Raw genomic sequence first — 24,848 nt, 5'->3', positions numbered from 1 at the left:
TGTGTACCTTAGGAGAAGATGCTTTCGAGTAATCAAAGAATCAAGGAAATACACATCAAGGAGTAATCAAGGAAATACACACATATCTGAGAAACTTGTTCAACGAAAGGGAGTTAGCCGGAGGCATGATGTTACAGTTGATGCAAGACGTATACACGATGTCGCTAGATAGATTCCAGGCAGATTATTTGGCCCCGACGGCACAATATGAGAGATCTGACGCTATCTTGGGTAGAATGGGAGTGAAATGGACGCCATCCTTCCTGTCCACGTGTTACCCGAGGGCCTCCCGGAATCTGATCGCGAGCTTCGTCAAGGACATCCGAAAACAGTCAATTGGTCTGGTAATGGCACTGTATGTGACGTTTTCTCACGAGAACTTTGTGAAGGGACCTGCGAATCTCTTCACCCAAGCGTTGGCGGATCTGAGATTGAAGGGACTCCCTACCCTGATCGCAAGGACATATGGTCGGTTGACCGTTTGTTCGTGCGTTTTGCGCTACCCCGAACAACTGCAGGGAACGAGTCGAGAATTCAACGCGCAGTTGGAAACCGCCTCATACCGGAAAATGAAGGATTGGAGGTTACTCTTGCTCCAGTACCTCCTGCAACAGAACAGGAGTGTCACAGGAGAGGACAAGGTGGCAACAGGAGTGAGTGAGTGCAAACATTATTGTGGCATGCCTTTGCTGACAGATCTGGCTGTGATGATGCGGATCGATGCGCTGGCTTTGGTCCATGGACTAAGGGATTTCGTGATGTACGGACCGGTGATGTCATACGTGTTCCCGGACGTGCAAGTGAAGGCATACAGGAACTCGGTGTTGTATGTTAACTTAGTCTCCGTTGTGGATTGTTCCGTGCTGAATTGGGTGGAACAGAAGAAAGAGTTGAGAGGATTGGCCAGCGACGACAGGTCATTCGGAAGAATAGCGGAGCCGAGATGGATGTTGATGGACTTTAACAAGAATATCAAATGCAAAATGAGCGGCGAGGACCTTTCCCATGTCCAGTTTAATCCTAAGCTTTGGCATATGCGACCAGGGGTGAAGGATTCAGGAGAGGCGATGCAGGTCCCAGTTTGGCCGGAGGCATATGCACACGTCAAGGAGAACCAGCAAGTGTGGCTTTCCGGGTCCAGGTCGCTGCCGGACCAAGGCCCCCGATATCTACCGATAAGGAGGATGTTGTTGGGAGTCACGTCTCCCGCCATTGCCCCTCGCTTCGGAGCGGCTCGTGACGCGGAAGAAAAAATGCGGAAATGGAGTGAAGGGATAGAGCCGCGCTTCATCAGCTGGAACGTTGCGGCCATGCACACGTTTGACTTCACAATTCCTGATGCATTGATCAGGAAGAACATCAAGGCACCACCTTCCAGGAGTCCCGGGGTTTCCGCTGACTTGTGGAATGATGTGTACACACGATGATCATGTGTAATGACGATGATTGGTCACAATTGAAATGGCCAGGAGAAGTCAAAGTGATACTATTGGAAGTGGCAAAGGAGTGCAGAGCAAGCATGTACATGACGATCGGCGAGCTGGCGCCATATGGCGACGAATCGGTGGAGTTCCTGGTGAACGACGAGTTATTCTATCACGCAGGGGATCTGACCGTACCGGCGCGGCCGGACTCGGGCATGGATATGCGACAAGGCCCTTCGGGACCAGGGCCGAGACCAGACACAAACCATGATGAGAAGATGGATCAAGATGACGATCATATAGAGGTAAAGGGAGACAAGTCAAATGGAGACAATTCAAGCGTTGGAGAGAGACTTTCTGGAATACCAGTTCAGTGAAGATGACGACGGGAAAGTCGATAGAAATCTATTGTTGATGACACCATCGTCTTTCATGTCCCCTACGAGGGAGGTGCCAGCCAGTTTGTCCCCAGTGGATCCGATAGGCCTGGAAAAGGATTACTGGAGAAAGGACGTACAGATGCTCCATGAGTCACCAAGGAGTAGAAGCATCGACGGGACTATGAGGGTATCCTTTCTGAGTACGTTGCCTGAAGAGGAGTGGCAAAGATACCAGAGTGAACTTGAACGAAAGGCAGGAGTGACCTGGAACCGAATGACCGTAATGAAGGTAGAGTTGAAGCAACCCATCATGCGCGAGGTTCTGGGGAAGCTAATGAGGTCTGTCGAGTCTGACGTTCTGACCGAGTCAGTTTCGGAGGACAGTGCCGATGAAAATCAGGTTGTGAGAAAACTACCCGTCAGGCGAGCCAAGAAAGGGCTGAAGAGATTGAAAGGGAGAATAGGAAGCAAGTCCGTGAATCAGAAAGCGGTGAAGACGAAGGCTAATGCAATATTCGGCTCGTTGGCAAAAGTAGCTCGTCCAAGTGAGAGTGGATAAGGAGATGGAGCAGCGTTGACCGGGGGAGAGAAAGAAAACCTGATACCCCCTATGTTATTAGCAGGTTTGACCTCAACAGCCACAAGGTCGAAGAAAAGCGCGCGGACCTTGGCGGACGCAAAGCTCCAATTGGAAGTCATCAGTCAGTGTGGATCTGGAGAACTCGACGATTACAAGCCCTCACGGACCAACATGGCCCGGATGAAACTGGAGGGGCAACTCGGTGTGGTCGAGTACAGTCGGACCACAGTGCCCGACTCAGTCCCCATGGGAGATCCCGCAAGGGATTATGTGGAGATGCTCAAGGCGAGGAACTCAGCGAGAGGGCACTTGATGGCCATGAGCGAGAAGCCCGCCATGCAAGAGTATTTGAAAGAACTGAAGGAGAACTCCAACTTGAATCGAAAAGAATACGGCCCTCTGATGTCCTCTGAGGCGAATGAAATCGGGCTGGAGAAACTGTTGGAAATCTCTTGGAGGGCGGTCCTCCAAAGATACTTTGACGAGACGATGCATGCACCTGCGACGGTGGCAGCATACCTGGCCTATCCGTGTGCAAGAACTGACTTGCAAGTACGACTGGCCTGGTGCCTAATGGGAATCAAGAAATCTCAATATGAGGCCAACAATGACTCGAAATCAAAGGAGCAGGAACTTCAATTGATGGAAGCCCTTCAAGTGTTGATTAAAAAAGAAGAATCGGCGATAGCCTGGGCTTAGCGTAAAGATGCACTTTGCTTTGTGAGGTTCGTGGTGGATCGTATCCCCACTCCCGTGTTGGAAAAATGTGTGAAAACCATTCGGCAAGGCGTAGTTGATCGTGAACGAAAACTCCTGAGGGCTCTCCTGGAGTTGTATCATGACATGCCGCTGCTCATGCCAAGTAAAGAATCTAACGACATAGAAAGCTATCGCAGGTTGGAAGAAGTGAGAAGATACTCCAACAAGTCAATTGAGTTAATTGAAGCAGTCAGGGGACAGAAGGACTATGCAACATTGGGGAAGTTGAAGTCATTCCAATAAGTGTCAGGCATACCAGGGATGGCGTACAATCCCTTTGTTGACGGGGAAGCCAGGGAAGCATATTTTGACTATGAGCAGGTTAGAGTACTTGATTTCTGGGTCGAGCGAGTCAAGGAAACTGGCATGTTGATGGTGGAACAACCCAAGCTGGGAATCATTTTGGAGGAACGAGTGGTCGAACCCTCGGTTCCCGAGCTGAAGGGGCAAGTGAGCTTTAATTGTGGTTCTTGGGACGGTCCCTTGAAGACCAGCTTAGTAACCATGTGGGAGCTGATGAAGCCTTCCTGGTGTCCGCATCCAAACGCCGGTTTAATCTGGGATATGACGGCAGATGTCGCATTGGATTTGGACGATTAAGCGGAGTCACACGATTTGGCCATGATACACCATCTGCTGGCCCTGAGAAAAACGAAGCAGAAGAGCGGATCATCCACGGGACCATCTGAGGGAAATCCCTCCAGTGATTGGTTGAGACAGGGCACCTGTCTAGCCTACAGTAGTGGAATGGACGGACACGTGTGTAATTTGGGGCATTGTCTGAACACGCTGATTGAGCAACATTGCCAACTAGCTCAATTGTATGGGAGGTTAAGCATGTCGGACAAAAGTGAAATGGAGTTGATTGCGGACTGTCACGGAGTGACGGAAGCTCGATCGAATCACTGGAACGCCTGGAGTGTGCCCATGTGCTAGTTAGGTCCCTAAGTATGGAAGTGTTCCCTGGAGCATTGCAGACTGAGCAGAAAACTGGAGGTTGGCGAGAGGCTCTGGAGAACGAGATGAATTTGAAAGACAGTGAGGCCTATCATAGACCTACTGGTTCAAAATATCTGGTGGGTTCGAGCTCCGCACCATATTGCAATAGCAAATACCCCACGCACATGGTGGTGATGGACGCAAGGACGCAGCAGGTGGTGGTCGACCAACTCTTCTCTGTGCCAAAATGTGTGAGGCTGGCCAGAATGTCGGAGAGGTCATATGATTTATTGACAAAGATCATTCGGGCCGTCCTGAAGAGATCTGACGGCGAGTTGCAGGACGTAGTGGGTGAAAAGTTCATGAGGTTAAGTGAGGGTAATGTGAGTGTATTCCAGAAGAAAAAGGCGAGCGGAGCGTTACCCACCGAATTCCCCACCATGGATGAAAAACACGACGTACACAGGATCATGACATAAGTGGAACCGCTGCTGGGAGCTTCAGGGTACCGGACCAGAAGGAACATCTTGATGACCCATGGGGAGTATCCTTGTCACTGCCTGGCGCAGACGTTATGGTACCCCAAACGCGGGAATCTGGTTTTAGTGTGGGACGTGGAGGAGTTGTACTCCACGGGGTTTGCCCGACCAAAATCAACCAGTGTCAATTGTAATAGTTAGTGCCATGCTGGCGGTGGGATGCTTAGAAGCTAACGCGGGCACGAGTGACCAGGAGACGGCCGTGCCGACACCTGAGCAACTAAGCAACGTGAAGATGAACAACAACTTAGATCTTTTCAGAACCACCTGCAGGATTCTGAGGATACATAAAGCCATTGAGAGGATATGGTCAAGGCAAAGGTTGATGTCTTGGTTCCGTGCAGTGATGACGTCATGGATGTATGAACGCGCGAAGCGTCATATGTCTAGGGGCACGGAAGCCTATCAATCCTTCCAGTTAGATATAGGACCGGAGCCTATAAGGGAGCATTCCTAACGCTCAAAAATGCTGTTACCACGGCGGTGAAGCGAGTAGCTGGAGCGCTTTGTGTTACTGAAGCTGAAAGGAGAGAGGTCTTACAAGCTGACCTAGAACGGAATGTGAGGCTGTTAAAGCAGGAGAGTTGGGGCACGGCCCGCCACTCCGTGGACATGCTGGACAAACCGAGGCTGTTAAAGCAGGAGAGTTGGGGCACGGCCCGCCACTCCGTGGACATGCTGGAGAAAGTCCTAGAAGACAGCGAGACAGAAGAACCAGGACAAGAAGCAATGGAGTGAAGACGAAGATGTAACACGAGATGGAGTGAGAGTGAAGAGAGAAGGAGAAAAACTTAATTGTCTTTGTGCGCTAAAACTTATACCAATCAACTAAGTTTGATTATTGAAACTGTTAAACTTCTTGTTTTGTTGTAGTTTGGTGAAACCAGACTTTGAGAGTTGGTAAATTGTTGCAATTGCGAAATGTCAATGAAAATTTTAGTTGATGCTATTTACATATATATAGAGAACATAGATGAGTTTATTTACCTAATTAAAACCGACTGAAGTTTTTATCATGTGTAAGACACGTGTTCACTGTGTGGCGACCTGGTAGGTTTGGGTAAGCTCGCTCGAAGAGGGTGAGTACCACATTACCTATTCTAGCCTTAGAGTTTCTTAGTTTTTATATGAAGGCAAACGCATAAATGATTGATTATACTTGGCGAGTGACATTAAGTTAATTTTAACGAGTGCGTGGCCGTGCCACCTCCCAAATTTTTAATCAAGCAAGAGTGAAAAAAAATTTTATGGCGAGATGACGTAAGTAGTCAGAAAAGAAATTTTATCTAGGACACTTCTCATAGTGCAAATTTTGTGAAAATGTTGAAAGGCAGTGAGATGTAGTATGATGCCATTTGTGAAACGCGGTGAGTTGAGGTGGAGTAGATAAATTTCATTTTCTAATGCGATATGTAAGGTTGATTGTAGAGAACTGGATAGCTACTTCACGATAACCCGGTTTTATGCGATCAATGAGGACATTGATGGGGACTGTCCGGTGAGTATGTGCCATTCCCCCGGATTGGCACAGCGGAACCTTCCGTCGCAGCATGAAAAAGACGTTAGAGGCCTTAGTGATCGTGTATGCTTGAAAAGGAGGCTAGAATATTCTGGATTTTTTTAATTTTCGAAAATTCGAATTGCGACGTTACATTTCTGAGAAATGCAAAAACGGCCATGTTCAGCTGGAAAAAAGAGAAAAACAACAACAACCGATTTAGTGAAAAATAGTCGAACGAGAACGAAATAAAAAACGAAGCCTCTCATTGTGACCATCACGCACGATAGGACACCTAACGGAAGTAATTAGCCAGAAAGGAGGCTTCAGTGTGGAAGAAGGAAGGAGCAGTACCCTCCCGTGCCACGAATTAGGAGTAATAACGACGTTATTACAGAAAAACCCCGGAATCGGAGGCTCGGCCCCCCAGAGACAATATATGGTGAAGGACTGTAAAGAAGGACTTCTTAGCTACTCTGATGCCATAAACCTTTGAATTAACACTGGTATAATTTGGTGTTTTAGATAATGAGTAGGCAGAAGGAGGAAAGGGTCAATCCATCTCCAATGGATTTAATATAGAACTATCACCAAAAACATATGAAAATAGGATATTCGAGCCGTGTTTTTAATAGCAATCATGTAGTCTGGGGATCCGAGACCCAGCTATGTGGTTGTATTAGCATATAAACGAAAGCTGAGTAAAAGACGTTTGACTGATTGCCTGAAAATGATAACTTTTTACTTAGCCCTAGACCGACCAGAAAATCAACTGGCTAGATCGAGACGGTGAAAAAGGAGTAGAATTTAGGTAATTGACGTCGGCAAGTCGTCAATAGGTACATTTTCTGCGCTCCGTCACTGTGTACTATTTGTGCGAGTGTTACAGTTACAAAGTAAGATAGGACTTCGATAAGGCTCGAAAGTTTGCAAACGGCAAAAATTCGTGTGCGGAAAAGACGTTCCCGAAGATTGGTGGCATGGCTTTTCTTGCCAAAAAAGTGCGGGGAGATTCTCTAGCCATTCAAATATGAATGACCTTAATATGCAGACTTTATCTTCTACTCACATTCCGTCTGTGTTAGAACCACGACACCTCTGCAGGACCGATCAGAAGCGACCAGACGGCGTGACGCTCGTTCCATGGGCCGTTTGTTAGCAGCTTTTGTTGGATGTTTCGGTGGCAGACTCCTTTACTCCAGTAGGATTAGTACCGGGTCTGTTTGTAACCCTGGTACGGCTACCGCTGAAGCGGAAGAGCAAAAATTTGACTAATGTAAAGACTTAATAGATGATTGGTATCTTTTTCAACCGCTAGCTTTTGAGATTCTGGTCGCGGCCGGCAGCATCACAGAATTTTTTTTGAGCAAGCCTTTTAAGAACCTAAGCATATGCACTGACACTGAGGAACCCAGAGTAGGCAGCTTTTCAAAACAGAGAATCATTCTGGCAATACAGGTTGCGAAGCCGCTCTTGCGTGCTCGGAACAATAAATGACTAAACAACTTTCGACGAAATATTTTATTTGTAACACATTTATTTGTTATATTATATTTTCTCGTGTCGAGTTGCGTGTTCTTATTGAAGAAACGTAACACGTACTGAAGTTAATTGTAAGGACATCAACGCATCATTTCCTTTTTTTTTATCATTACATTTCCATATCTAGAAAATTCCAAGGGTTTTGACTGGAATACGTGATGAAGGGACTCCTGACTTTAACCACGGTTATTATGATACCTTTGACCTTCTGATTACCATTAAATGGATTTAGAAAAAAAATTATAAAAATTTGACTGAAGTTGAAAGTGAAAATTAGGCTTATTTTGATTTTACGTTTTGTTTTTCAGACAATATGACAGCGTTTTTATTAAGTTTGTCTTGATAAGATGTTAAAATCAATCCCTAGGGTCGGTAGTTGTCGCATTTGTCAGCGTACTTTAAAAATATGTTCCAAGCGAAGTAAGTCTTCAGTGGCGGCACCGTTAGTGCAGCAGGTTGAAGATGTCAAACGACCCAAAGATATAAAGCTTGAGGATATTCGCAACATTGGAATATCTGCTCATATTGACAGTGGTAAAACTACTGTAACTGAACGCCTGCTTTATTATACCGGAAGGATTGATTCCATTCACGAAGTCAAAGGTAAGTCGAGTGATGCAAGTTTATGGATGCAAGTTTACTTACTTGGAAAATAACTCATCAAATTGATTACGATCTTTCCACTGAAATAGAGTGGAAAGATCGATCTTTTACACGATATTAATGATCTTTTGATCTCGCTTTTTTATATAGGGATTGATCAAAAATATAGTAAATTATAAAAAAAAAGGCCCTTCCGTTTAGGTACGGTCGTGCACAAGCTGGATAGGGCTCATACCAGCATTATATAAATTTATCAATAAACAATATTCCAGGAATTAAGTCGAGTCAGCATTTAATGCATTGTCTTTAAAGGTATTTACTTCGCCAACTTGTCCAATTTGATTTTTCCTGGTGTTTTTTGCTGCACCCCATTTTGAGTCATCATGAAAGTGCGCTATTGTAGAGGAAGGACGGCTAAGATAAATTAACATTACAACGATGCATTTAATGCTGATTTATGACTTCATTGATAAGTTGATACAGCTTGCTGATATATATATGCATTTTTATAACGCTGGTATGGCCCTATCCAGCTTGTGCACTTACCGTAACTAAACGGAAGGGTCTCGTAATTTCGTTTTTTTATCGATAACCTTCGCCTCTGTCTAAATGGATGTTTATGTTCAGGTAAAGATGGAGTGGGTGCAAAAATGGACTCAATGGAACTGGAGAGACAGCGGGGCATCACAATCAAGAGTGCCGCCACTTACTTCACCTGGGGCAAGCATGCAGTCAATGTGATTGACACTCCGGGACACGTAGATTTCACCATCGAAGTCGAAAGATCTCTTAGGTTAGTCAGTCAGATATGAAAGTCACACTTTCTGAGCTAATAAAGTATTAATCCGAAATTTTCCATTATAATTGTGTTCATACTGATTTCAGTTCCCAACACTGACGTTCTTTTCAGATGCGTCGTGTCCAGAAGTTTTTATTAAAGAGGTTCTACGAGGTTGGTTTTAACTTCACGAAAATCAATGTTCCTTGCTTTTTTTCAGAATTAGAATCCTTGCCTGGACAAAATTTGCCAATTGCGCTCTTGAGATTTGTAGCACACGTTTTGCCAAAAATCTTCATGGCTGATTTCTATTGCTGTAGTGTATGATTCTTTGTCCAGACAGTTGCAATGTGTACCAAATTGCGGAAGTTGCTTCTTTAATAAAGTTTATGAACGATAGTTCAGGACTCGAGAACAGAACAATTGATAAAAAATACAAGATAAATGAACTTTCAATGATCATAAGACCCAAAATTAAGGATTTGGTCTGATCCAATGATGTGCAGGTGGCGAGGGGACGTTCTTAACGTTTATTCGAGTCACCACTTTCTCTTGCTGTTTTTAATTTTCTTTAATATGTTTTTATCGACTATTTTGCTGTTTCACTTGCGATAGCAAGTGATTTTTAAGCGGGAACTAGACTTCCCCGTTTTATCACAACTTTTCTGTCAGGGGAAAGGTATTGGGTTCGAATCCGGGGCTCGACCTTGTTTTCTGATAACTTTTGTTTCTGACAAACTTGAGATATCGGACTATTTTTTGAACGGTCGGGGAGTTTTCACCATTTTAGAGCCGTATCTAACATTTGTAAACATGCAGGCAACCGAGCTTCAAGGTTTTTACCCCCGCAATAATTAACCTGGTAATAAGCGGGTACTAGATTTTTGTCGGGTACTAGATTTTTGTCCCGAAAATAACATTGTACACAGGACGCTTTTCATATGGACTCATTTCCTGGAAGCCTCTTAGCAATCAATTTACCACCACAGATTTTTTTGTGTTTGTTAGGATTTTAATTATCTTTCCTCTTCGAATTGTTTTGTCATTTTTAATTTTACGAACTCGATTTGTTAAATTTCTTATTTTTCATTTTTTTAATCTTTTTTTCTTCGGCTTAATAAGTTTCGGCCTATATTATATCGGCTTAGTGGCATCATATCAAGTCGTTCGAGGAGAGAAAAAGTTTGATTATGCGTTTGTGTGTTTTGCGGGTGAGGGGGACTTTAACTTTTTATTAGTCATAAACTTATTTGATTTTTTTCGGTGTTTTGTTTTTACACAAGCAAACTGTGTTATAGTATGAACTATCTTTTTTTTCCAACCTAAGTCGCAATTATTGTTGCGACGCAAATATTGTTGCGATAAAATGTGTTCATTTTGATCAATAAACAGCTATTAAGTACAGCCAAGGATATTAACACAGACTATTATTGTTTCGACTTTCGTAACGAAAGTAACGGAATATTTGTGCGCGGAGTGGTTTTTTTTCTTCAGACAATTTTCGGTTTTGTAAACAGCCGTTTTTGACAGAATTTGTTTATATCATATTGTTGTCCTGAGCTTGAGTATGAAGTTATTTCTCCTGTGATCATTTTTGGTAACGTTATAGGGGTTTAAAGATTGCCGATTTGGGACAATTAACGCGCGATATATTTCGCGCTATTAACGCGTAAGCGAGATTTAATCCGTCTTAGAAATCGTTCCAAATTGGTTTAACGAAGCTTATTTGCCATAATTGATTTGTTACAATTAGCGAAATCTATCCTTTTGTACTTTATATGGCGTGTGGGGTGATGATTTTCTTTAAAAATTTCAAATTAAAAAAAGTTTTATTTTATTTCTGTTACATATAATTTTTTCATGTTATTACTGCTCCATAGACTGCTCTATAAATTGAGGCATGTTAGTTGGTAACTTTCTTTTTTTTTCTAATTGACTGGTACTGCTAATGCGTCATAATTAGCGTGCGTCACTTAAGAAATTCATTTTTTCCCAGTTGTGTTACCGGTCAAATTTTTGCTTGAGTAGGCGAATAAAATTTTTGTGTGTTAAGGGTAGGGGGCTTAATAAAATTTTTTAAGCCTTGTTGATTTTTTTCAGCTTAAAATGCGTCTGTTAAGGTGTTTTCGGTTTTGTTACCGAGTGGTAATTTTTCTTTTGGTGCGAATTTTACATTCTAATGTCTTGGCTTGTTCTTCGTTTCAAAACCAGCTCTATTCGTTTTGATTGATCTAGTTTTTTCGACATTTTCGTATTTTTTGCGACTTAGCAGCTTTCTTGTTTTGTATTGATTGCCTAGTTATCACTTGATATTTTTCGTCTCAATGCTAGTTTAACGATGAGCACTGTATTTCAAAACTTGTTTTTCTTAGAGTGATTAGCAATCGAGACAACTTTTTTTATTGAACCTCGGCAACTTCCTGGCTCCACTTGGTCCAGAGGCTGCGTGTTTGTCTTTGCACCATAAGAGCTGAGGTTCAAGTCCCAGTTGGACCTGTTTTTTTTCAGAATGTATGACATTAAAAGTGTTTAAGTGAAAATTTGAGTTTTTGTTGTCTGCTTTTTTGTCGGTCGAATTTCCAAAGTATATTTTTTATTTGAACAGATTTTGCAATTATTGGCAGTCGTCATATCATTTGTCATTTTTTTATCATGAGTCGGATTTTTTTCGATTCTACCCAATTGTTTTTGGTGACCGCTTGTTTTTTGATGATATTAAAAGCTTATTTAATTCTGATGGTTGTGTTTCTCGGCGTGTTTCTTTGAAAAATTTTTTCAAACAAATGTTTTTTCGAGTTTGGGATTTCGTCTTTTTTTCTATTCGCTAGCTTCAATGCTACGACTATATTGCAATTGACGCGAATCTCCTCTTCGCTTCTGTGTCAACTAATTTTTTTTATCCGTTAGCTTAGTGATCAGTGTGATCTAGGGAAAAAGTTATCTAAATCTAAATATCAGTCTAGTATCTCTAGCGCTTATAAATGTTTGTTTGTCCGAGTTTTGCTTCAAAGAAATATCTTTATTTTAAATGTAATCTGCTGTGCTATGTCTCGCCCGAGCGAAAAGTTTGCCGCAGTTTTCTCAAAAATTCATGATTGATAATGGTGAAGACTGATTTCTTCCATTGGACTAAATGGAGCTTCATGATTCTTGCTTAAGCCTAAATACCTTTTGTAGCAGGGCTTTATTTGTCTTAATCACTAGTGGGATCGTGTTGGGCAAGTAGTGGAAGTATTATAACGTTTTCTCTAAAATCATGATTTCAAAGCTATTTTGCAATTTACAGTGATGGTCCTCGCTGTTGTTTAATTGAGTTTTTGATTAAGTTAGAATTTTTTTCAAGTATTTTGTGTTTTTTCATATGTAAATATTTGTATATTTCTTTGGAATTGCAAAACTCGGCCACGCAACTTGAAACGATGTGAAAAACAAAACTTTTTTAAAAATTGTTTTTATGTTATAGAAATAATTGGGTGCACTAGATGGTGTTTCATCTAGCTGGAGTAAAATAGAATGTGGTGTACCACAAGGCTCAATTTTAGGTCCCTTGCTTTTTCTATTATAAATAAATGACCTCCCTAAAGCATGCGAAACATCGGAAGTTTTGCTATTCGCAGACGATACGAATCTAACATCAATAGGTTGTCAAATAATTGACGTTCAAAAAGACATGACGTCTTTAAATAACTGGCTACATGCAAATAAATTGGTGATTAACCTATCCAAAACAGTTCAAATGAATGTAAAGTTAAGTGCTTCCAATCATTTATTTCAGTTAAACTCTTGCTCGATAAATACGAAACCTGTTTGTAAATATTTAGGCATTTACATAGACTCCAAGTTTTCTTTTAAAAGTCATATCGATTTCGTCAAAAAGAAACTTAGTAAACAATGCGGTATAGTTTCAAAGCTACGGCACTACGTGCCGAGGTCTCAAATGATCGAATACTACAGTAGCAATGTCGTTCCCATTCTCCAGTATGGCATTTTAATTTATGGATGTTGCAGCTATTCGCAGCTGGAACAACTTAATGTTTTACAAAAGAAAATCCTCAAATTCATTTTTTTCAGAAAACGTCGAGATCGTAGTAATGATATTTTAGAAAAATATAGTTTGTTAACCGTTTATGAGTATCATCTCTATGAGCTATTAAAATTTGTTCTTAAATCAGTTATTGGTGTTCATAATGATAGCTTTCTGAATGATTTATTTGTTTTTTAAAATGCAAAAAGAGCTACTAGAAATTCTGATAGCAGCCTTCTGTTCGAACCATTTTGTAAACGCAAAATTGAGCGCTTCTCGATTCGATATCGCGCTTGTAAACTTTTTAATAAGCTGCGGGTTCTGAATTTGATACCTGCACACGTCAAAAGTTGTTCTTTTTCAGAAATTTCGGCAATTCACCATTCTTTGAAAATATACCTGGTACAAAACCATGAATTAGTGAAACATATATTTGGCTTATAAAAAAAAAAAAATTTAAAACCCATACCCGTTGGTTGCATGCTACAGGACTACCAGCTATATATCAGCTTTTTTGTGTAAAAAAATGACCTCCCAAATCCTTCTAGTTTTCGAGATATCGAGGTTTTTTGATTTTTTTTGGATTTTTCTCACTAATTTTTTTCGAAAAAAAAAAAAAAAAAAAAAATTATACATATAATATTACAGCGCCCTGGAAGTATTGTTAAGTTTAGTACTGTTAAGTTCAGTAGTTAGTTAATGTCAACATAAATTTATAAATAGATATAAATTTTTTTTTTTTTTTCACGAGCTCTAGCTTTTGTATTTAAATAAAAATATATTTGCTCGTATTGTTTAATTTGATTTGTTTCATTAGAGATGTTTCATTTGAGTAGAAGGGTAGACTTTTAGTGGACCAACAGGTCCCGTTGTCTATCCGTTCCTGCTTTAAATGTGGCAAATTTAATTATGCTGATATATTGTTTATAAAAGGAAAAATATATTCTTTCTTTCTTTCTTTCATAATTTTCTCTGCTACTTTCTGAGCAGCCGTCTTCTTCCGTCTACGGAATTCCGAATTAACTATTCGTTTTTTAGGGTTTTAGACGGTGCCATTCTGGTTTTGTGTGGCGTAGCCGGAGTGCAGAGTCAAACAATGACTGTGAACAGACAAATGAAAAGATACAATGTGCCTGCGGTTGCCTTCATCAACAAACTAGACAGAATGAATGCAAACCCAGAAAGAGTCAGTGCCATGTTACAGCAGAGGTTATTACATAACACCGGATTTATTACGTATCCTATTGGCATTGAGAAAAAACTCAGCGGTGTGGTTAATGTCCTGGACGACTATGCTATTTATTTTGACGGCGAAAACGGTGAACTTCTCAGATTCGAAGAGATACCAAAAGATTTAAGAGAGAAAACGAAAGACTTGAAATCACAACTGGTTGAAAGTTTGACGAATGTAGATGATGAAATAGCAGAGATTTATTTGAACGAGAAGACACCAACAGATCATCAGATTCGTGAAGCGATTCGAAGGTGTTGTGTAAAAAGAACTTTCACGCCAATTTTATGCGGCTCTGCCTTGAAAAATATTGGAGTACAGCCGTTGTTAGATTCGGCGTGCGAGTTTTTGCCTAACCCGTCGGAGGTGGAAAATTATGCGTATGATAATTCAAAAAAAGAAGCGCAAGAGGAGAAAGTTCAGCCAGTGAGAATAAAAATGAATCCTGAAAGGACAAAAGACAACGATATGGTTGCACTTGCTTTCAAATTGGAGGCCAATAGATTCGGGCAGTTGACTTATTTCAGACTCTATCAGGGTAGGACTTTTCTGTTTTTTAAAAAGCAGCTCATTTCAGCTCCCGAAAGAATTAGTTCTACGCCTATGATTTATCTGAAACTTAGTACTATTAAGAGTAATGAACGTAGTTAGTACTCTTATATAGGTCTTGCTGATTTTTTTTTTCAGGAAAAAGTCTTAAAATTTGTTCACGCTCAATTTTGATTTTTCGCGGTTTGACTTGTAATTTATTTTCAAGTTTAGTCCATTTCTATTGTTAAAAGGAAGGCAAACTCCACTATCGAACAGCAAAAGTGTAAAGGTCACGAAAAACGTGATCGACTTCTAATTTCGAAAATGGAAATTATTTATCAGATTTCCCAGCGAAATAAAAATTTTGCCTATTGATCCAGTTTTCTTAAATTGGGTTAATATTAACAAAAAAGTGTCCATAATAAATTTTTTTTTCAAATTCAAAGAGCCCTAACGCAATATATTTTTTTCTTCGAAATTCAAAATTTGAAGGTTTTTGAAAAAAAAACAAATCAGTTTTTTTTTTCAGTTTCCTTGCGTTCATTACTCTTTTCCAATCTTGATTGGCTATGTTATTGCAATTGCACTGAATAAATTGAAATAATTTTATAATTATTTTCTCATGGCATACTTCAGCCTAACCTTCGCGGGATTAATTCACGGAATATTGCAAAAAAAAAAATTGTGATATTACGTATTAATAAATGATAACCAAAGTCGTTCAGAATAGCTATTTTGTTCACCATGAACATTTTATTGGATAATGAGGATGTTAAATCGGCATTTCGAAATTGAATTTCGTGTTAAATGAGTGTTACATTTTAGGCTCCTTGACAAAGGGCGACATGTTCGTCAACACTAGGAGTGGAAAGCGTATCAGAGTAAACAATTTGGCCCGGATGCACTCAAACGAAATGGAACAAGTGGACCAAGTGTTCGCAGGTACTCATCCTTTTAACCCTTGCGATAAGCAAGTGTGTTGCAACCGTGAAAATGTTACAGCTTGCTTCATAATAATTTCAATTTTAGGATCTTGTTAACTATTTCCCCCCCCCCCCCCCTATTGGAACTTGTTAGCTATTCCCCCCCCCCCTTATGCATGTATTTTTTTGACAACCATTTCTGTATAAAATATGCATTTCAAAAATGTCAACAATTATGTTAACATTTTCGCGCATTCGTATTTGTATTACTCACTATTTATATAATACCCACGTAAAAATTTTAAATATATGTATATTTTCTGAAAATTGTTTTAAGCTATTGAAAATGGGGCCGCCAAAGTTGCATTTCTGAAAATCGAAATAGGGGGGGGGGATAGTTAACAAGATCCCAATTTTAACACGAAAAGGATGTGTGATTCGAATCCGACCGGGGCCTGTTTTTTTTTAAACTAGAAGTTTTCGTCTCTTGTATTTTTGAAGGCTTAGTTTCCATAGTACGGATTCTTTTTTAGGTTCAGCTTTCGTATAGCTTTCTGAATGCCATTTTTAAAGCCCCATTGGCGGATGTAATTGAGTTGCAAGATTTGCTGCGGAACTTCTGTTTTTTTTTGGAAATTTTATATAAGTTTTTTTTTTAATTTTTTTTATTTGAAAGTTTTTGCTTCGTCGGTTAATGTGCACGGATTTTTTTTCTGCTCGATTTTATAACTTTTTTGTATAATTTCTGATTTTTTTTGTTTTTACAGAGTAATGATTGTAGTGAAGACACTTGTATAGGTCTTGGAGATTTTTTTTGTTAATTTTTTCAGGAAATTGTCTTAAAATTTGTTCACACAATTTTGATTTCTCGCAATTCGATTTGTGATTTTTTTAAGTTCTAGTTTCGAAAGTAAAATTTAATTATCCGATTTTTCAGCGAAAAAAAAGTTTTATAACTGTCTATCATATATTATAGAGCATTAAATCATAGAGCTTTAAGAGCATCTATTTTTTCTTCGAAATTGGAAAGATGGGATTTGTTTTAAGTACAAGTCTTTTTTTGTTTTTTTTTGCGTTCATTACGCTTCTCCAACTAGCAGTTGGTTATGTTTAACATTTGAAAGATTAGATGCTTTATGTTTAAAACTGTCTTTCCAAATTGAATTTCAATCAGATATAGAAAAATTATTTCTATCTGGTTTTAGGATTTTCAGCAACATCAGTTATTTAGTAACGGTGCGATTTTTTATCCGTTAACGGGCTTCATTTTTTTAAAATTCAGCTACGGGCTCTTATGTGTTTCTTCCTGCATCTATTAAATTGTTTGTTTAAAAAGATTTCACTTAGTTGGTTTCAGAAATATCAGTTTATGAAGGCTTTCTGCAATTTTATTCAAAATTGATTTCACGGTTTTTATATAAACATTTGAACTTTGTTTGTTTTTGTTATGTATGTCATCCAGTTATGATAGCCCAAATATCCCTAATGGCTTTATAAAAAAAATACTCGTCCACCGTTTTTTAAACGAAATTTCACATGTTATGATCGTTTTCCTCATATAAGAAAGTAATGGAAATTTATGTATGAGAGAATCATAATGTATACGGTTTCGAACGTTTGGTTTATCTGTTTCAAAACGTTTGAAAGCTTTTTGTGTGTTATTGGCTCACGATTAGCAAGCGCTTTTAAATTGGAACATACTTTTTTCCAGGTAAACATCTTGTCGGACCGAATCAACATCGTTTTTCCAAATCTGTACTTGTCTTCATTAATCTCATATTTTGAGCATGTCAATGTTTTAAATAACCGTTCTTTTCAAAAATTTTTTGTTGATGTTGACTGTAAATTTACCAACCTCGACCTGGTATAATTTCAGTTTTTTGTTCCATTTATTTGACCTAAAAGTTTCGGCTTGTATTGTATCGGCTTCCGCCTCATTTTCTCTCGGCTTCCGCCTCATTTTCTCTCGGCTTCACGCATGTTTGTTTTGTCCGCTCCACTTCGCCTCTGTGCTGGATATATATTTTGAACTTATGTCATTTGAGCGTTTTTGAAAAGTCTATTTTCTCTGCCTAGGCATGTATTTTTGTGTGGTAATTTCAGATGTTTTCGTTATTATTCATACGGTTATTTGCATCCATGGACATAGCTTGAATGGACATGTTAAGGCTTTGTTATATATGATATTTCGAAGAGAAAATTTAAATAAATTCAAAGTGTCTCGAAAAAGAGTGAGATACTCAAACACCTTTCATGGTCATGATGGTTGAGGATGTTTGTATTTGCTTTGTTCTGATTTTAGGAGACATTTTTACAATTCCTGGTCTGGACTGTGTGTCTGGAGATACTTTTGTGTCCAGTGCTCAGATGGTGGATGTGTCGATGGAGAACATATTCGTGCCGAAGCCAGTGGTCTCGATGAGCATCACTGTCAAGAACCAGAAACAGGTGGACAACTTCTCAAAAGCCATCAACAGGTCAGTCATCACTAGTCGAATTGAATTAAATACTGACTTAAATACTCTGAAGATAAAATCAGTACACGCACCGGGAATCGAGTTGGTTAAACCCAGGCATATGAAAGATCATTTTGCAGTTCCCATTGCTCTATTTTGTTATCGAAATGCTTTTTTTTCTAAATTCATAAACCCTTAAGACGATTTAACCCTTCTAAAACCCTTTAGTTTTTGGTAATCTAGCGCAAGAGTGGTCTTAGGTTTAGGAAGGGGAAGTAGACACCAACCAAATCCCCTCTCTCTGGAATTTGACGACCTCACCCCATTAAAAGTTTGTTACCTTTTTACGACTTGTTACCTTTTTTATAATATGTTGATTAACCGTAAAAGCTCTTTCGTTGTCAATATGAGAATTTAGCCGAAAGTGCTAATTTTCATCTTACTGGAAATTGATTGTCGGTAACTTTTTTGCGAAAAACTCTCTTTAAGAGCTTCCAAGATAGGTATTATTATCAGGTTCCAGAAAGAAGATCCAACATTTGTGTGTCATCGAGACGCGGAGAGTGGGGAGACTATTGCAAGTGGGATGGGAGAGCTGCACTTGGACATCTATGCACAGAGGATGGAGCGAGAATACGGGTGTCCAGTCACTCTTGGCCAACCCATGGTCAAGTTTAGAGAGACTATCCAGGGTATGTACCTTCAGGTTCCTGAAACTAGCTTTAGAATGCAGCTTTTTAAAAATAATTGTTTTGCTCGTTTTAATCAATTTTCTATGCTCCAATTGGGTATTTACTAGTCAACAAAGTAGAACTGAGTTGCCAATTATTGCTGGCTTTTAAATAAATTGGCAATCTGAGCAGCAGGTGCTATTGCAGCATAGAAAATTGGTTAAAAAGCAAGCTACCTTTTTGAACAAATTTGCAATCTTAAGCTTTAGTTTTTGAGATAAAATTTTCATTTCAAGGTCGCCTGAGAGTTCAAAATTTCCCATCATAGTCTGGACTGGTGGGGTTTTAACAGATTAGGATAAATCCCACAGGACAAAACCCATCGGATAAAATCTCCCAAGACTAAATCCACCATTCGACCAAATCTCCCTAGGACAAAATCCCCCAGTTTTTAGTTTAAAGTCCCACACATTGGAACAAGAAAATGCGACACTAAAAATTAAAAATTAACAGAAAAGAAATAGGTTGCTTAAAGACTAAAAACTAAAAGGATAAATTAGCAGCTATGGCTTTTAGATAATCCAACTCTTTAGTTAGCGGCAGAGCATATAATTATTTATCCTCCCAAAATTAATCCTCGTCCTTGTGCGAATTTTCTCGCTGAGCTGCGTTTGAGAGAAACTAAACGTTTGCAGAGATTGCTGCCTCTGAATGACTTCAATGATATATCAGGATTTGACATTTGGAGCATGTATTCAAAATCTAGGCATCGTTTTTCTTGCGAAAGTCGTCAATGTCCTGAAATAAACATTCCACATATCCAAGTCGAATCGAGATTTCCGTCTAGTTAAGTTTCGCGTTTCTTTGCCTACAAAGGTGTCCCCAAAATAGCTCATGATGTCGACCGAACGGAATGTGAAGAAGCGGCAAGAGCAGCTAAAAGAGGTATAGCATGGTTGAAATCCTTGTCCTTTTGATACAGTACATTATCTTTCTATAAATGACTTGCGAGAAGTGAAAGAATTCACCTTTCATTTCTGTCCGGAAAGTTACCCACAGAATTGATGCAAGCCATATGGAAGTCCATCATGATTGGATTGGGAGGCACGATATCTGCTTTCAAGTTTGACCAGGAAGAGTTATACGTTTCCTGTCGTTTAGCGGGGAGAAGGGCACAGCTACATGGAAAAGTCGTTCCATCTACGAAGCAGTTGACAGTGTATACTAGATCTAAGTTATCACGACTTAAAACTTCGATGTTTTTGTTGGTTGCGAATACCAAGTATCGCTCTTCAAGGATCCGTCGAGTCTATAATAAGACAACCCTCTCTGGTCATGGTTTGCATGTATTTAAAAGGCAGTTCAAAATCAAATACTGTTAGAGTCGGTGGCTGGCTTCAGTTCTCGTGTCGGATTTTCGGATCCTTCGTTTGATATGAGGCACTACCGGTATGAGCATACTTGGTTTTGTTTTTGATCCGGGCGTCCACTTTGATCTGTTCATTAAAGGCATACATTTCCATTGAAGCATAATAAGCGCCGTTTGTGCTCACATGGCGGCGATTGGAGGACTTCGCCCATCGAAATCCATATGATGTTTTAGACTGTTGCTACGATCGCCGCAACTCACACTGCCATTAAATAGAATTTACTTTCTTCTTACAATAAGCTTAGTTGTTATGAAGCTGTTTTTGGCCCCCTATGTTACTCAAGACAAATTTGATTTTGCCTTATAGTTATTTCGAATGAGTTGATGCTTAATAAAACGCACGTGTTTTACAAGCTGAACAAAATTTTGCGTCAAGAAACACTTTTAATAGCTAATGGGTAATTAAATTGCGAACACACTGGCATCTCACCGGTTAAGCTAATCGATTTGCTGGGACTATATCGGGTGTTAAATTGTTTATCAGGCAACATAAATTAACGTTAAATTAAGCTCAAGTTTTTGGTACCCTCAAATACAACATTCGGTGGTACTAGATGTCTGAATTTTTGACGCAAGAAAGAGCCATTTTCTAGGAATCGAAATTCCTTTCACACATTCCGATCTCAGGGAAACTCCGGATTTTTGATCCCTGGGGTAAATTCAACACACCTTTTTGTCGATTCTACAAAATGTCATTTTTGTGATTCGAACTCACGCTGTCGAGATGAACATTATCTTACATCCATTTTTTACTGAGTTTCACGTGGCTTATTAATTTTTGCAATTAGAGCTCATTCTCATAGAAAGTCAACTAAACGTTAGAATCTTAAAGTTGTTTAAAAATCCGTGAAAGCGGCGATGCATGATTAAGTTGAAGTCATTTCAAAATGGAATCAATAAAAACTAACATCATATTATGTATACAACTTGATTTCCAGGCTACTGAATCAAAATATAGAGATTTTGTCCTAGAGGTCTTTATCCAATGGGGGATTTAGTCCTGGGCCCCTTTCACGCATTCGATTAAACTTGAGACTTTCACAGAGCGCGTGCCATTTGACTATCTGCACAAGAAACAGTCAGGAGGACATGGGCAGTACGGTAGAATTCAAGGCTACTATGAACCACTGGCGGGAGACAGTTTCCTCGAAGTGGAGTTTGTAGACCAGGTACCATTCTAAGCTCATAATTACGGCTCTTTTCCACTCCCCTTCACCTTGCTATTTGAAGACACCTTGATAGGTCGTGTGGATTTTTTTTTGCAATACTTAAAAGTTCAAATTTGGTTTTTCATTTTAAGTTTACTCAAATTCATTTGCTTTGAGGAAGGCAAACTCCGCTGTCCAAATATATAAGTTAAAATGGAGCAAAAATATGATTCAAAAATATGATTTCAGTTTCAAATGATAATTTTAGTTCTCAGAATTTCCAGCGAAATATGAAAAACGATTTTTTTTACTCCAAAAAATGTCAATCATACAAGATACGCGAGCTTTAAGGGTGTTTAATTTTTTTACTTGAAAATTGATAGATGAAAATTTCTCAAAAATATCTATTCTGCTTGGCGATTGATTGGCAATTTTCCATCTGCCTGTTGGTTGTTTCTATTTAGCTACAAGCGTAATTGTTCCGACCATGGAAAATGGGGAGGAACTTTGTATTCGGATGTGTTTTAGTTTTTTTTGCTTTTTGTTTTCCACAAAAAATCAGGTACCACAAATAATGATCGGACTGGGTTGAGTGATATATCATATTAAAGCTCTTTCAGTCGTGATTCGAACGGCTGTAAAAATTTCGAAAATTTTGTGTTGAGAAAACCGGTTTGAAATTTTTGCATTTTGGTCTAATTTCGAGCTAATAAGGTGACCGTCTAGGCTTACAATAGCATATTTAAGCATAATTTAAGCCGCGAAAACTTAGTTTTACTCAAATAAAGGTAGTTTGTGAAGTTTTAAGCGCAATTTTGGAATGAAAAACTTGGAAGTTTGAAACATTGGTATTTTTTTTTCTCGTTTTTCTAGTCATTTTTTTTCAAAAACTGTTTTACAATTGACTTATTTTACTATGACTCTGAAATATGCCTAATTTCTATTTTTCCCTCAGTTCTCTTTATCACAACGTGCAGAAAAAAGCGACACCAATTTGAAAAAACTGTTCACCAGGCAGATATTGGTCGAATTACATTGCATGGTTGTGTTAGCTTGGTTGATCTCAAAATTGTTTGCTCCCTGATCTTCAAGTTTTGGACTTGAGGTTGTAGGATTTATAGGATGCTCATTCTGAAGTTTTTAATTTTGTTTTTGGATTTGATTCTATCTTGTACACTGACGCCAGATGCAGACGATTAGTGGATCCCGTTATCTCCAAGTCTCAAATTCTGATGCTAATATTATTTCATTATGATTTATAGGAGAATTTTTTTGTTATTACGCTTACATCGTAAAATCGGAAGTTACTTTTTTTCAGCTGAACAACTTTTCTAACAGAATCATTGAATCATTTTCTCATTTCTGTAATTTTGTCAACCAACAGGCTTATTTTGAACTTGTCTGCATTTTGTACAACTTTAAAAAATAGCATAAAAAAATATAACTAGTATTCAGTTTATTCAAAAGTTTTTTATTTTTTTTGTGTGCGTTATGGGTTTTTTACCTGTATGCTAAGCTTTTTACCTGTGTGCTTTATGGTTTTTAATGTTTTTTATGTGTGTGTGTGTGTGTGTGTGATTTCATTTTTTATTGAGCTGTTATAATTTTTCATGAGAACAATTTTCGCCTGCCACGTTTGCCTGCTCAAGTATGTTTGGTTTTTACCACTTTGTTTTTTTCCTTGCGATGCTTATTTACCATTATCTGACTTTAGACTTTTTTCTAAATTTTCGAGTTTTTTCTACTGGCTTCAGTCTCATTTTTTTGTCGGCTAAGTTGCCATGCTATGTTGTATCGCAAGTGTTGCGGAGCTCTCTTCTCTGTGTTTTTACATTGTATTCTTTATTTTTCAAAACCTAATTTTGAATGTCGAAAAGAGGCGTACTTAAGTTCTGGTGATCTGTACACTTGATTAGGAGGAGTTTTATATTTGTAACGATGAGACAAAATAGATATCTTCTGCTGTAGGTGAAGGGAGCTGCTATTTCGAAGAATTTCATGAAGGGCATCGAGAGGGGCTTCCGAGATGCGTGTGAGGAGGGTAGCTTTACCGGCTCAAAGATCACTGGAATCCGGATGGTACTGGTGGACGGAATGGAGCACCCTGTGGACTCTGGTTAGTATCGATAATTGCGAAAAGTTCGGACAGAAAGAATTAAAATAAAATGAGCCACTAACCTATTTCAGGAAATGTTGCATGCAATGTCTAGTTTGTTTAGCAAAATCTAGATAGTTTTTGTCATAGCGTCGCCTGAGAATTCGAGTTTTTGGAGAAAATTATGTTAGCCGATTGGTTTTGTATTTTTTTCTCAGTTTCTGAGAGTATTGATTTTTTTTGTATTGCACAGAAATTGATTGCCCTGACTTAGATCCATATACTAATGTCTAAAAGTAATTTTTTTTGGTTGTAATGTCCATATGCTAATGTCTAAATGTAATTATAGAATATGATTATTGTTGTATCCAAAAATATAATTTATTGGATACAAGAATCAAGACGGTGAAGTAGATTAAATTCAAAGATTATCTTGTTAACTTTCCTGTCTTCTGTTTTCACAGGTGAGAAGGCGTTCTACAACTGTTCGTTTCTGTGTATGAAGCAGTTTTATGACATCTCTGACAGACAAGTGATTGAGCCTATCATGACAGTCGAAGTTTCATGTCCATACGAGTTCAGCTCACAGGTGAGATGGCCTTCAGTCATTTTTAGTGCTATTTTTGCAGGCTCAAACTTACGGTGGTTCGAATTTTTAAATTCATACTCTAATTTTGGTACGGATTATTTCGTTTTATGGGTTTACTTGGTTTCTTCACCGTTCTCCCTTCTGTAGTCTGTTTTTAAAAATTGTGTGCTGATACATAGTAAATGTATAGAAAGCTTTAGTTCGAAGGATTTGAAAACAAGAGTCAAATAGAATGTGTTGACAGGTACAAGGTAGTATAGTAGTCAGAGGAGGAGATATCTCGAATGTGGAGGGATCGAGTGACACTTCGTACATTGAAGCCGAGGTACCTCTGAGTAATATGTTCGGATACATATCGGAGCTGAGGTCTCTCACCGAGGGCAAAGGAGACTTCACTATGGAGTACAAGTGCTACAGACCAGTGGGAGCAGATACAGAAGAAAGACTGATCCAAGAGTGGGACGAGGCAGGCAGAGTGTATAAGAAGAAATTCCACACGGACTAAATTAATATTGCTGTCACAACGATCACAAAAGCTGACAACTTTTATTGCAAATGTGTGTTTTTCTAGAAATAAGCTGCTGTTTTAAATAGAATGGACGTCAGAAGAAATTATGTGTTCTTGACTTCTTAGAAACAATGGAAATGTCTATAAAATAATGATTGACAGCTGAGCTGTGGAAATATTTTTTAACTGAAAAAATAAAAT

At 38.9% G+C, this 24,848-nt stretch overlaps 1 protein-coding gene across 1 annotated transcript in view; it reads left to right on the top strand.

Moving 5' to 3' along the window:
- LOC134847719 (elongation factor G, mitochondrial-like) overlaps positions 1 to 24,848 on the top strand; it is a 540,091-nt gene extending 515,243 nt beyond the window's left edge. The window contains exons 2-11 of the mRNA XM_063864905.1: positions 7,970 to 8,264; positions 8,892 to 9,057; positions 14,105 to 14,835; positions 15,654 to 15,770; positions 18,054 to 18,228; positions 18,724 to 18,899; positions 21,352 to 21,476; positions 23,424 to 23,571; positions 24,015 to 24,139; positions 24,384 to 24,848. Coding sequence (XP_063720975.1) covers positions 8,009 to 8,264; positions 8,892 to 9,057; positions 14,105 to 14,835; positions 15,654 to 15,770; positions 18,054 to 18,228; positions 18,724 to 18,899; positions 21,352 to 21,476; positions 23,424 to 23,571; positions 24,015 to 24,139; positions 24,384 to 24,644 — 2,280 coding nt within the window. The 5' untranslated portion in view covers positions 7,970 to 8,008 and the 3' untranslated portion in view covers positions 24,645 to 24,848. The remainder of the gene's footprint in view (positions 1 to 7,969; positions 8,265 to 8,891; positions 9,058 to 14,104; positions 14,836 to 15,653; positions 15,771 to 18,053; positions 18,229 to 18,723; positions 18,900 to 21,351; positions 21,477 to 23,423; positions 23,572 to 24,014; positions 24,140 to 24,383) is intronic.

Source organism: Symsagittifera roscoffensis, chromosome 6 (assembly GCF_963678635.1).
Source record: "Symsagittifera roscoffensis chromosome 6, txSymRosc1.1, whole genome shotgun sequence".
NCBI lineage: Eukaryota > Metazoa > Xenacoelomorpha > Acoela > Convolutidae > Symsagittifera > Symsagittifera roscoffensis.
This window is presented reverse-complemented; position numbering and strand designations above follow the sequence as displayed.